The sequence below is a fragment of the Vidua chalybeata genome, chromosome 12 (genome assembly GCF_026979565.1).
Source record: "Vidua chalybeata isolate OUT-0048 chromosome 12, bVidCha1 merged haplotype, whole genome shotgun sequence".
Taxonomy (NCBI): domain Eukaryota; kingdom Metazoa; phylum Chordata; class Aves; order Passeriformes; family Viduidae; genus Vidua; species Vidua chalybeata.
This window is the reverse complement of record NC_071541.1, coordinates 8,923,627-8,935,621: the sequence shown is the minus strand read 5'-3', so window position 1 is coordinate 8,935,621 and position 11,995 is coordinate 8,923,627. Positions and strand designations below refer to the sequence as shown.

Sequence of the window (11,995 nt, the reverse complement as noted above, 5' to 3'; positions counted from 1 at the left end):
TTTTGGTGCTTTGCCCAAATGGACCCCCAAAAATAAAGGATGATCATCCCTCTGCTGCCTCTCTGCATCCTGGCTCTTGGCTCCTGTTGCAGCACTGGATTTTGCAAACTTTGCTCCCACAAACAGCCCAGGCTGCTTGTTTGCTGCTGCAGCCTTGGTGCCTCCTGTGACCCCAGGTGAGCCCAGGTTACCTGAAGCTGCATCCTGGGAGTCTGGGCGGCTCAGGCTTGTGTTTGGTGAAGACTCTGGGGATGCAGCACAGTGCAGAGCAGCCAGGTAGGTGCCTGTCCCTGCAGTAATACAGCTTTCAAAATGCCACAGCACTGCAAAACCTCATTTGGAGATTGCTGTCCCTGCACCCACTGTCCTTTTCAGATCCTTTTAAAGAAATTAGCAAGTTCAGTTTGACTAACGAATTCATATTTATTCCTTGCCTCTCAGTGTCTGGATATTTAAAAAACTCTGATTTATTTATCAGGACACAGGGACTTTGGCAGGAATGGCTCTTCAAAGCACTGGCTGCTACTGAAGGTCCCTGCACAGGAATTGCATTTTTAGCTCTTCCTATTTCTTGAAAATAGTGATGTACCTTAGTAACTGTTCTGTGATGGATCCAGAGCTAGTTTTAACTGCCTGTAGCATGCTGAAACATAAATTTCCTTTATTTTGGCTTTAAACCAGATTTCTAATGTGCGTTGCAAGGGGTAGGAAGAGTTTCCTGCGGCTGAATGAGGCTGGTTGTTTTTGGGGCTGTAGTTGATGCTGTGCTCTGGTTTACCCTGTGGAGCCACCTTTACAGCTCTTGGGCTGTTTTCAGTTTGGTTTATGAGTGAATCTAGATCCTTTGAGGGGCTTAAAATAGTTGGCATATTTATGCTGGCAGCTCACAGGGCTGTTGTGTCTGCTCGTTGTGTTATTTCTTGCTGTGCCACGGGTAGGGATGATTCAGCGCTTGGGATTAACCGCTGTTGTTGCAGCAGATTTAGGGATCGATTTATGGCAGAGGTTTCCCTCAGTGCCATCAGGTGTGTGCTAAGAGTATGGGAGGATAAGCTGGGATAAAATACTACACCTCTTCGGGGATTCCTCTGTGACGGCTGTTTCGGGGTTTTATTTCATTTCTGCCTTTGGAAGTCCTTACAGGTGTTGCACTGTTTATGTGGGGATTTTTCCTTGTTTAGGGAAAACCGATAGATTGGTGGTGTTGAGTTTTGGATTCAGGTTTTCATTCTGCTGGTGGCTAGCACAGGACAGGCTGTGTCCTTTCCTGGCCTTATCCTGCCTGTGCTGCTCCCCTGGGGTGACCTGAGAGCTCCCATAACCCTGTGAATTGCCTGCTAGGAGCTGTGCAGGGGCTGTTGGAAGCAGAGAAGGCTGTGCAGGACAGTCTGTTATCCTGTGCACCTCCAAATGCTCCAGGAGAAACGCTCCATCCTCATGTTTTGCAAAACTGCTGGTCTGCTTCAGAGAATGGGGAAAAACCAGATACAATCATCGGAAATTAAAGTCTGTACATGATGCAAATTCAGCCCTGTCTCTGATGACAGATAAGCCCAGCCATCACCCGTGCAGCTCATCTGACCCCAGCAGTGCCGGGGCTCAGGGAGGGGCTGGGAACAGACCGTGCTTGGCTGATCCATCTGGACAGGAGCAGGGGGCAGATGCTCCCTAGCACCTGCTCAGCGTGGGGACTGCTCTAGGAGCACTGTGGGGCTTTCCTGCTCGCCTTCGGGCAGGGATCTTTCCTCTCCCCGTGGTGCCGGCTGGCCCAGGCTGGGCTGCAGCTCCCGGCGTGTGGCTGACCCCAGTGGGTGCCAGCCCAGCGCTCCAGAGCGATGCTGGCTCCGGCTCTACCGGTAAAAGGCTCCCACCTATTGGTTGTGCTGCACAACTTCAGCTACCCAAGAAACCTGCACATCCATCCATCCATCCATCCATCCATCCATCCATCCATCCATCCATCCATCCATCCATCCATCCATCCATCCATCCCTCCCTCCCTCCCTCCCTCCCTCCCTCCCTCAGGTCAAAGCAAGGTTGGCACAACCCTGGCATCATCCTGACCTTTGATGGGGATGTGCCACAGAGGATTTAACTTGGATTTAAGCCACTGTAAGAACCTGATAATAAGAGAATGGCTTCAAAAAGTGCTCTGTCATTATGTCTGCTTATCATATCACTCTTGAACACCTGAAAACTACAGGTGGGATGGACTGTGAGTAGCTGGCCTTGAGGCCCATAAAAAGGAAGGCAAAACTTGCAAAATGTGGAGGGGAAAGCGAGGGGCAGAATCCCTGACCTTTGCCTTTCCTACCCCCCCTCACCAGCATCGCCTGCTGTGGGACACCCTGAGGCCTCCGGGAGCCGATGCTGTCTGCTTGGGGAGGAACCCTGATCCTGCAGCCCTGGACCAAAGTCAGGAGTGAGTTGTGGAACCCCTACCCTGCTCCTGTGTCCTGTGGCAGGGAGAGAGCACCATGGGCGGACCAAGGTTTGGCTGCAGAGACTGGGCATGGCTCCTGCATCCCGAGGATGGGGGGCTGCATCCCAGCCAAACTGCTCCTGAGATCAGGGAGGGCAGAGAAGACACTTCAAACAGCAGAAAAAACAGGGCAAAACCTGCTCTGCTCCCTCCACCCTATCTCAGCAGCAGCCAAGGTAGCACAGTGAGGTGGTGACCTATCTTGTGCTTTTAAAAGTAACCCTAGCATTTTCAAACTATTCCCTACTTTTCACTTTCTTTCTCTTTGCCACTCTTTCTATTAAATCAAAATATATCATTTTTTTTGGCATCAACATTTAATCTTGTTTGTTTTATATCTCGTTTTTGGGAATATTTTGAACCTTCAAAGTTCTTTCTGTTTTATACACAGAGAGTTAGTTTTCTTTGCTCTTCTGGGTTTAAACCAGTTTGTAACACCCAGGAATGATACTCTGGTCTGCAAATATTAACCTACATTGCTGCATGCTATCCCTGTGGACTTCTGGCCTTATTGTGGCTGTAGAAGACTGTAGAACATTGGCAAGAGCTCCAAGGGGAAACCACCAAAGTCTGAGCATCCCCAGTGATGACTTTACCCAGTGCCATGTGGGGAGGGGGAGCTCCTGTGTGCAGGGCTGTGGGATGGGTGATGGTGATGCTCGACTGGTGGCAGAGGACCTGGCATGCTGTGCCTGTGGGAGAAAGTGTTGATTATGCTTGAAAATGGAAGGGAGAAGGTAGTGTTTTGTAATTAGAAATCTCATTTAAGAAATTTACAAAACCTTCTACAAAGTTTTTAGTTAAAAGATAGAAAAATAAAATACCCCAAATTGACCCATAGATGAGGATGGCTTGGCTGCAGTCTGCCATGTGTCTGCTCAGCTCTGCAGGCACTTGTACAGCTCTTCTCCAAGCCCTGCACAGTTCCTGCTGTGAAACAGCCAGTTCTCATGAGCAGGCAGCAGCTGCTGGGCTGGCAGCAGAGAGGCTGCAGTCCCCACGACGGGGCTGGTGTCCCTCTGTGACTGGTGAAGCTGCCCTCCATGGCAGGCTGCAGTTTGATGCTAGTCCATCTTCCTGGGGGCACAGCCCTCCATCTCCAGCAGCTCAGGCCAGCCCTCGTATTTATTTGTCTCTTCATCATTTTTAATGTGCTGCAGGAAAAAGAGAGAGAGATGAATAAGGAGGTTGGAACAGTGCAAGCTGGCAAGTTGGCAAAAGCTGCAGCTTGGTTTGGTGTGGGGGATAATGCCACTGGTCCTTGTCTTCTGCAGACAGGTGGGTGAAATGTAGCTCGGGAGGTGCTATCGAGAGGGTGGAGCCTGCAGAGCTCATGGCAGGGGAGGGCCCTGTACCTTTTCAAAGGGGCTCTTGTTCATCAGCCCTTTTGCTCCCAAGAAGACCCAGTTGTCCCGGAAGCGCAGGTTGCCCACGTGGCTGCTGCCCAGCTCTCTGAAATATGCCCGTACTTTGTCATTCATCCTGAAAGAGGGTCAGAAGGTGTCACTGCGGTGCCAGGTGGGTGTCCCCTCTTTTACCCTCTCTGTTGGTGTCAGCAACATGTCCAGCTCCCCCTGTTGTGTGTTTTGGGGGAGCCTGGTGTTGCTTCCATGGGCAAACTCACTTTGTGGCAGCATCATCGTAGCTTGCTGTCAGCACAAGGGTGCCACGCTTGATCCCCTGGAGGAAGGTTTGCAGCTTGGTAATGTCTGGGAGAGAAGAGCATTAGGGAGAGAAAAAAGGGATTTAGTAGGTACTTCTGCACGGGGGAGCCTCCTCTGGTTTGGTGGAAAATAACCTGGCTGTGCTGGTGCTAGCCAGGATTTGGGCGAATGGTGGGCTCCCAAATGATGCATTCCCCATCCTGCGTTCCCACCTGGGCTCTCCTGCGGTGCACAGGACTGATGTTCTCCTTTTGGAACAACTGCAGGGCGGAAATTCCTCCTAAGCTTTGCTTGCTAACTCTGAAATCCAGTTGTGTGAATTTACCTCCTAACACAAGAAATGAACCTGCCTGGCCACAGAGATGCTTTCCCTGCCATCGTGCTTCTGGCTGTATTGGGGGAATTACTCCTCATCCTGCATCTGTGGGATGCTTGAATCCAATGCCCCATCTAGCGGCACATGAGCTGACTGCTGCCTTCTTCCCAGTGCCTCTCCCACCGAGCAGCTCGCTCGCGAATTTGGAAATCTCATTATATTGAGATTAAATCTCCTTAAAACTCCAGAGTTACCAAGAGTAGGTTGCAAACCCAAGGAATGATTGAGGGGGCCAGGTCTCCCTGAGCTCCTTCATTTATCCTGCTGCAAAAGACAGGGGAATGAGCAGCTGCTCAGCCACCACCAGTATGCAAAAACTGAGTTACAGGTTGCAAACTATCAGGATTAGTGTAACTACCTGAGCTCAGAAAGTACATTTCTCAAGTCTCAAATGCCTTGGTTTATTCAGGTTAGTGAAATCATGTTTTCCAGGCTATTACATGCTTGTAAAAGGAGTGAGAAGCCAATCTTGGATGTGGAAGCATTGTGAGGAATCCATGCTTGATGGCCTCAGGGAAAGTTGGGCTTTTACCATCCAGACTGGGAAGTCTGGTCAAAGCCCACTTGACTTTACCATTAAATACATGGCAGAGAAGCAGCTGAAGCAGCCAGCAGGGCTGGTGTGAGCCCTGGCTGGAAGCACCAAGGAGCGGAGTGACTGTGCTTACCTCCAGAGTACATGTCGAAGGCATCGGTTTTCAGGAGCTGCCCAGTTGTTCCTGAAAGGTTAAAATTGAAAACAGAGCACAGTGAGTTTGCACTGGGGTGGCTCTGGGCTTTGCCTGGCCATGAGCCTGGGGCTCCTTGCAAAATGCTTTGCTCTTCCCTCAGTGTGTTGTAACTGCTGCGATGGTCACTGTGCTGCTTGGAGGAGTTTGTGGAGCTGGTTGTGCACAGCCCAGGTGGGTTGGTTCCCTTCTCACTGGCAGTGCTTGCAGCCATAACTGTGGCTGTGCTCCCCATGCAACACCACATGGATGTGCTTTTGGCTCAGCCACAGTGCCTGGGATGGGGTTTTCAGTGGCCTGTGCTTTCCTGGGGAAGGAAGGACCCCTGGCAGTGGGGAGAAGGGGGTCAGTGCCTGTCTGACTCACCATTCACCAGTGCAATGTTCAGGCCTCTGCCAATGTTGTTTTTCACGCTGCTCATGAGGCTGGAAAGGAAAGCAGAGAGCACCAGTGAGTGCAGGGATGCTCTGGAGATGCTGATGCCAGGTGGTGGGGTGAAGTGGCTGTAGATGGCAAAATAACCAGAAGTGGTAGCAAAGAAATATAATTTTTTTTTTTTAACCAAAAATACACTGTGATGGCCATTGATGTGCTTGGCAGAGGCCAAACTTGCCCTCTTGGAGGCCAGGCCAGCCACGGCTGCCTTGTCCCTGCCATGTGCTGCTTACACCAAATCTTCAAAGCAGATGGAGGGTCCCACCACATTTGCAGCACCACTGATGATCTTGAAGGCAAAATAATTCTGGGGGCAGCTCTTCTGGTTCCCGCACTTGTGCCGGGGCAGCCTCTCACCTGTGAGGGAGGAGTGGAGCTGAAAGTCCTGGCTTTGTCCCCATGGGGAGACACTGGCCGTGTTCCTGAGGGGCTGAGCGGGGCTGGGCAGGGATACAGTGGCCCACTAAGGGGGCAACACTTGGAACAGCTTCTTCCATGAAGGAGGCTTGTCCTGGGGCTGGGACCAGCTTCTTGTTTGAGGTTTATGGTGCCAAGGCCAGGTGCTGCTCCAGGTGTGACACATGGTGTGTGCCAGGAGCATTCGGAGCTGGTGTCCGAGGCAAGACCCTTGGGGCTTTTCTGCCCAGAGTTTCCCCATTCTTGGCCAAGGCAGGGGCCTGCCAAAGACCCCACTGCTGTGTGCAGTAGCAAAATCCCCCGTGTTTGGGAGAGGGGATTTTTTCCTCAGGGAAGGGGCTCTTGAAGGAGATCCCAGGCTTCCACCATCCCCCTGAAGCCTGTAGTGGAGTTGTGTGATGAAGTCGAGAGCAATACTCACTGCTGGGCTTCTTTGTGGCACCTGTGGGTATCAAGCAGGAGGATTAGACACCCTGGAGAGCTGCTGGCTCTTCCCCAAGCCAGGAGCAGCTGTTCAGGCACCTGCTCAGCTCTCTAAAACTGCTTCCCATGGTTGCAGGCATTCCTGAACCCACCCACTCCAGTGCAGCTTCCCACCACACCACACTGTCCCGTCCTGCCCTAGTGGTCAGAGCTGGTGGCTAAAGCCTCGGCCAGAGACCGCAATTACAAGTGGTCAGGGCAGCTATACCCAGCTCTGGGGGCTGGCTCGCAATGGAACCTCTCCCACCCTCCCTCCGGATCCCTCTGGAGCCCTTGGTGCCTCACCGAGCCAGCTGCGCAGGCTGATGGCTTTCCAGCTGTGCTGGAAGTACGTCTGCACGAGGAACCAGGAGCCCAGCAGGGTGACGAGCAGCACCACGGACCGGATCACACCTGCAGGGGGGGAGAGGGGCGGGCTGAGAGCAGCAGCTGCAGCACGGGGCGGGCACCGGATCATCCCTCTGGTTTACCGGGATTTGTGTCCCCAGGTTACCAGGACAGGGTGACAGCCAGTGCTTGCATGGTGCGGGAAGGCAGCTGACAATCCCTCACCCCCCAGATGGATTCTGATCTCTTAATTACCATCTCCAGAGTACGTGGTGATGCTCAGATAGGCATTAGTGCTCTGCTGGGAGGCACTATTCATATTTCTCTCTATGTTAAAGTAAATCTGATAATTACTCAGAAAGCTATGTAAATCCAAATATTTCTTATGTTCCCAGTGCTGGGAAGGCTGCTATCCCCCAATTAGTCACTAGCTACAGCCGAGCAGCTGCTGATACAACTGTGATTGGCATTTGGCTTTAAAGCAGCGCTCATCAGAGCAAAACGTTCCAGTCCTGCATGGAAAGAGAGCAGAAAAATGTACTTTTATTTCAGCTGAATGGCTCTTATGGAACCAGGAACGTCTCAATAGCCATCTCTTCCCAGTCACAGAAGGTTTCACTGGGAAAAATACAACAGGCTGAAATCGACACAAATCTTGTAAAAACCTGATGCTTATACAAAGGCCCTTTCCCATGTCCCTGGCAGGGGAAGGGCAGGGTTGCTGGGCTTGGAAGGCATCATGTAGATGAGAAGGAGGCATAAAGAACCAGTGAAAAACAGAGAGAGAAAAGTAAATATCTGTCTCTCCTTACTTGTTACCCGCATGGTGGTGGGCAGAGAGCACAGCTGGGAAGGACTGACAGTTGCAGGTCACCCTGAGGAAAGAAGGCAATGCCTTAAAGAGTGCCTGTAAGCCACCAAAGCCAGGCAGATTCTAGATGAGAAGATAATTGCTATCTTCAGTCACATTTGCAATAGTGAGGACGTCATCAAAGATATACAAATTCTTACCACGCAGAAGGTCCCACCCTGATTAAGTCCTGGAGCAGGCTGCACTGCCCGAGCTCACTTCCCTCTGGAGCCTCAGAACCCTCCCTGTCTGCTGCCCCATGTGCTCCTCGTTCCTGGCCTGCTCTTGGTCATGGACCAGCCTTTTCTGTGCTGCTGATAGCAACGAGGTGGACACTTTCAATCGCAGCTCTGCTGCATTTTCTTCTGGGATGATGCAAGGTAGATTTCAAATATTAGGCATTGCAAAATGCTCTCCGAGGACAAGCTGTCATCTGGCTTTGCCCAGTCAGGGGAATCTCTGGGAACAAGCTTGTCTTCCTTAAAATCCAAAGGAGAAGGGAGGAAGGGCAGCACCACTGTGCTGAGGAGCGCAGCCAGCTTTGTGGACACCTGACTTAAACTCAGAAATATTTTCACCTGGCCAAATCCTGGCGTGTCTTCACCCCGTGGACAGGCAGTGGTTGTAATTTGGAGCATGAACTATTTCCTACCCAGGAGAGTCCATCTGCTGCCCTCTGTCACCCTGACTGATGGGACAGGCACTGCCACCCCACACGCTGGGCTCCCCCAGGGGCTGGGACCACTCCTACCTTTGAAATTCGGGGCTGCAGTCTGTTGAACCTCTGTCCTGGCAAGCACGCTGGAGCCCTGCGGCGAATTGTCACTTGTGAGATGGGTGCTGAGAGTTCACGAGCCTAATGTCAACTAAAGCAGTAATGTTTGACAGAAAATTTGTAAACGAGCTGTGTTGAGAGTTGCTTTTCCTGTTTGAAGGGTAAATAAGGAGCAGCGGGCTGTAGCAGGGCTGGGCTGAATGTTGATTTCAGGCTGCTGCGTCATGAGGAAAGAGAGAAGAGCTTTTCCTCCTGCCCAGCCCTGCTGTGGGTCCCCTCCCAGGGCTCGCTGTGTTATTGACCCTGGCCGCGGGGCAGCCCTGGGCTGGATGGAACATCAGTTTCAGCTGATGTTTCTGGAGCCTGGCACTTCTCCCTGTGAGACCCCTCTGCTGTCCCCACGCCTGCTGTGACACTGCAGCAAGGACAGTCTGCCAAAGCTGCTCCAGCACGGAGCTGCCAGCTTCCCATGGGAGACTGGCCCACCTGCATTTTAGGGGAAGCCTTGGGAGGGATTTTTGTCTCCCCATGTACCAAGACAATGTGTTTTTGTTCGTGTATCAGCAGAGCACAGCTTCCCATCAGCATCTCCCCTCTCTCTGCAGCTATTCCTCTCAGAGGAAGGTTGGCTGTGAGCAGGAATCTGTCCCCACGGGAGGTGGCAGGGGGGTCTGTGATGCCCAAAGCCCTTCCCCACACCCCAGCCCTCAGCACAGTTACTCTGAAATGGATTTTAAAGCTTGTGTCAGAGTTGGCAGAAGCAAGCCCATTTCACTGAGCTGGTATAAGATTCACAGACCTGAAAAAGGACAGTTTAAAGATTTTAGAGGAAAAACATTGCCTGTGGCTGGATCTGGAGGAGCAGCACGAGGCTCTTCCCTTTTGCTCCTTTCAGCATGAAGCTTATAAAGACAGGGACCCTCTTCCCATTTCTGGCTCCCCATCCCAGTGCCTGATCTGATGATGGGGTGGAAAAATGGGGCCAGTTCTCACAATCCCCCTTGGCAAGTTGTGAAGACTTCAAAATTGCTATTGGTTTGCCTTGGGAGCTTCTCTTCCCCACAAGTGCTATGAGCAGAGCCTGGATCTGGTGAAGATTCAGACCTGGGTGTGTGATTTGAACACAGTGAGTGGAACAGAACTCCACCCTAAAACCTTCCCTGTTTGGTCCCCAGTCCTAACAGTGAACGCTGGCCTCACTGGGGCCCATTGCACAGTCCTCTCCTTCACCAAAGTTGTGTTTTTATTATTTGCACATATTGATTTCATTGCAGAGGAAGAGAAATGGAAAAATAAACCAATAAATGCCAGTGCTTTAGGGAAGCCATATATTTCTTTGGGCTATTTATCTTCACCTTAATCCCAGATAAAATTTATTGGGTGGAGTCCCTGGGTGCTGAAATTCCTAGAACCTGATTACATTACAAGAGAGTGGCCCTGTCCTGGGATTTCTATTATATTGTTTTTTAATTGTTTGCATTGATATGTTTTTGTTTTTTTTTCTTTCTAGAGTTGTGCCAGAATAAAAGGCACCTGTGCTCTGGCATCGGCCAGAGAGCTGCTGGCAGGAGAGGGAGAAAAGAAGGAATTGTTATAGGTGTTAAACAGAGTTATTTGTCTAATAAACCTCAAAGTTGTTTGCTTAAAAAAACACTCCAGGAACAAGAAAGTTCTTGGACAAACACTGCTGAAGCGGCTCACGGTGTTGTAAAGCAAAAGCTCCACCCAAGGCTGCTCTGGCCTGAAGTGCCGCTTGGCGGAGCTGAGTCACTGCTGGAGGAGCAGACAGATCCCTGCCCTCCCAGGGAGTCCTTCCAGGATGCACCAGATCAATGTTCCTGTTCCCCTCAGTGCTGCAGGAAAACTTTACTTCTCTTCCCCACAAACTTCTGCCTTCCCCCCCCCCCTTTTTTTTTTCCTGCTTTTGAGCCCCACATGTCCCTCTCCCTCCCAACAGGTCCCTGACTGTGAACAAAACCATTTTGGCGCAGAGTGGAACTCCAAAAAGGGTGACTGACAGGTGCCCACAGCCACTGAGTCACCCATCCAAAAAAAAGCCAGGGTTTTCCTGCACAACTGAATGCAGGGTGCAGAGGAGGGACTGGCAGGGTGGGTGCACATCCACCCTGTCTTCAGGGTTTATCTCCACAGGAGAATGGAGGATGCTACAGTGACATTTTCAGTCTCAAAAGGAATCAGTCTGATTAAATTTTGCTGAGTTGCTCAATAGGAGGGTGCTGTTTGCTAGAGAGCTTATAAATTTTCTTGCTTGGCCAGCTTGGCCATAAAAAATGCTTGGCCAGCTTCTGCATCCACCAAATGGCTGGAGAGGGCATCTTATGGCAAAACTGGCCCTGGCACAAACCCACAGTTATCTGGGCTGTTGACCAGTGTTTGCTGCTTTCTACCAGAAAGCACTTGGTACCTTGTGTCCTCCTACCCTTCCATCTAGCCTGGTTTCTGAAAATTCCATGATGCCATCAGTTTTTTAAAGGAAATAATTCTGTCCCTACTGGTGCTGTGTGGGCAGCACCAACCCTTTCAGCAGTGCAAGAGAAAACAGATGATATCCTGAGCAGCAGCTTGACCTTGGATGAGCCCCACACTTTGCAGAGTGCACACCCTGCAAATTCATCCATGGCCGTGATGATCTGGCCCCCACATGACAGAGCTGATTCCAGCACATCGCAGCTCCCCGTTGACACAGGGAGTTCATTAGCTCAGCCCATGACACCAGCACAGCTGTGCCCCACGGAACGGATGCCAGCGCCTGGGGCTTCCCCTTCACCTCCTCTCCCCTTCTCTTACGAAAAGGAAGAACAGTTAAAACCTTCCCCAGGCAACACCCAAACCTGCCAGTAAGTCAGAAGGAAAGCGCTGCAGGAACACATCATTTCAGTCATGCTCTAGAAGACGCCGGCCGGGGATGGGACACGTACCGCTCGGGGTCCCTCAGGGCCGTGCCGTCCCTCTCCGCGGGCGCTGCGACATCCCGGGAAGCTGAGGCTCCATGTGCTCGGCAGCCTGCGCAGCCTGCCCAGCCTGCCCAGCCCTGTGTGACTCGTGGCACCTCCCCAAGCCTTATCTCCTGCCTGGTGCGGGGCTGGGCACAGCCCGCGGGGCACAGCGGCCGCAGCGCTCCCGCGGGAGGGACAACACGCTCCTTGCTGTGGCCACCAGCGCTTCCTTCGGAGCTTTTCTTCACTTTGGCCCTTGCCTTTTTGGGAAACCTCTCCCAGGGAGGGCAGCAGCCTGACTTTCTGCTCTTTCACCAAAGCAGCGCATTGGGCTGACACGGGTGCTGCAATGGGAACAGGTGGGCATGAAGTGGTGTTCCCCAAAGTGGGGTAAAACCAGAATAACCTGATCTGTCAGGATTTCCCCCCAGCTGTGCTGCCTGTGTGTGGGCTGGCCCTGAGTCTTGCTTCTCTGCCTTCTATTTACAGGAAGCTGGAGGT

At 51.8% G+C, this 11,995-nt stretch overlaps 1 protein-coding gene across 2 annotated transcripts; it reads right to left on the bottom strand.

The window, feature by feature from the left end:
* Nucleotides 1–3,268: 3,268 nt before the first annotated feature.
* On the bottom strand, nt 3,269–11,503 carry FAM3D (FAM3 metabolism regulating signaling molecule D). Of its 2 annotated transcripts, XM_053953421.1 has the most exons (11): nt 11,477–11,503; nt 8,514–8,571; nt 7,725–7,787; nt 6,871–6,978; nt 6,524–6,544; nt 5,919–6,042; nt 5,617–5,675; nt 5,191–5,241; nt 4,107–4,191; nt 3,838–3,964; nt 3,269–3,636 (listed from the first exon to the last, which is right to left on the bottom strand). In XM_053953421.1, exons 3-11 carry the CDS (start codon nt 7,735–7,737, stop codon nt 3,547–3,549), a joined length of 678 nt encoding a protein of 225 aa, XP_053809396.1. In that variant the 5' UTR covers nt 7,738–7,787; nt 8,514–8,571; nt 11,477–11,503; the 3' UTR covers nt 3,269–3,546. The 2 variants fall into 2 exon arrangements, with proteins under 2 accessions (XP_053809396.1, XP_053809397.1); XM_053953422.1 differs by lacking the exon at nt 11,477–11,503 and having other exon boundaries at nt 8,514–8,578.
* Between the last annotated feature and the right edge of the window lie 492 nt (nt 11,504–11,995).

What these genes read in the sequence shown, in the direction of transcription:
- FAM3D (XM_053953421.1), bottom strand. An exon ending in TGCCACAAAGAAGCCCAGCA is followed by an intron (nt 6,043 to 6,523) that starts GTGAGTATTGCT and finishes CCTCCCTCACAG; the next exon opens with GTGAGAGGCTGCCCCGGCAC. An exon ending in TACGATGATGCTGCCACAAA is followed by an intron (nt 3,965 to 4,106) that starts GTGAGTTTGCCC and finishes ACCCTCTTTCAG; the next exon opens with GATGAATGACAAAGTACGGG.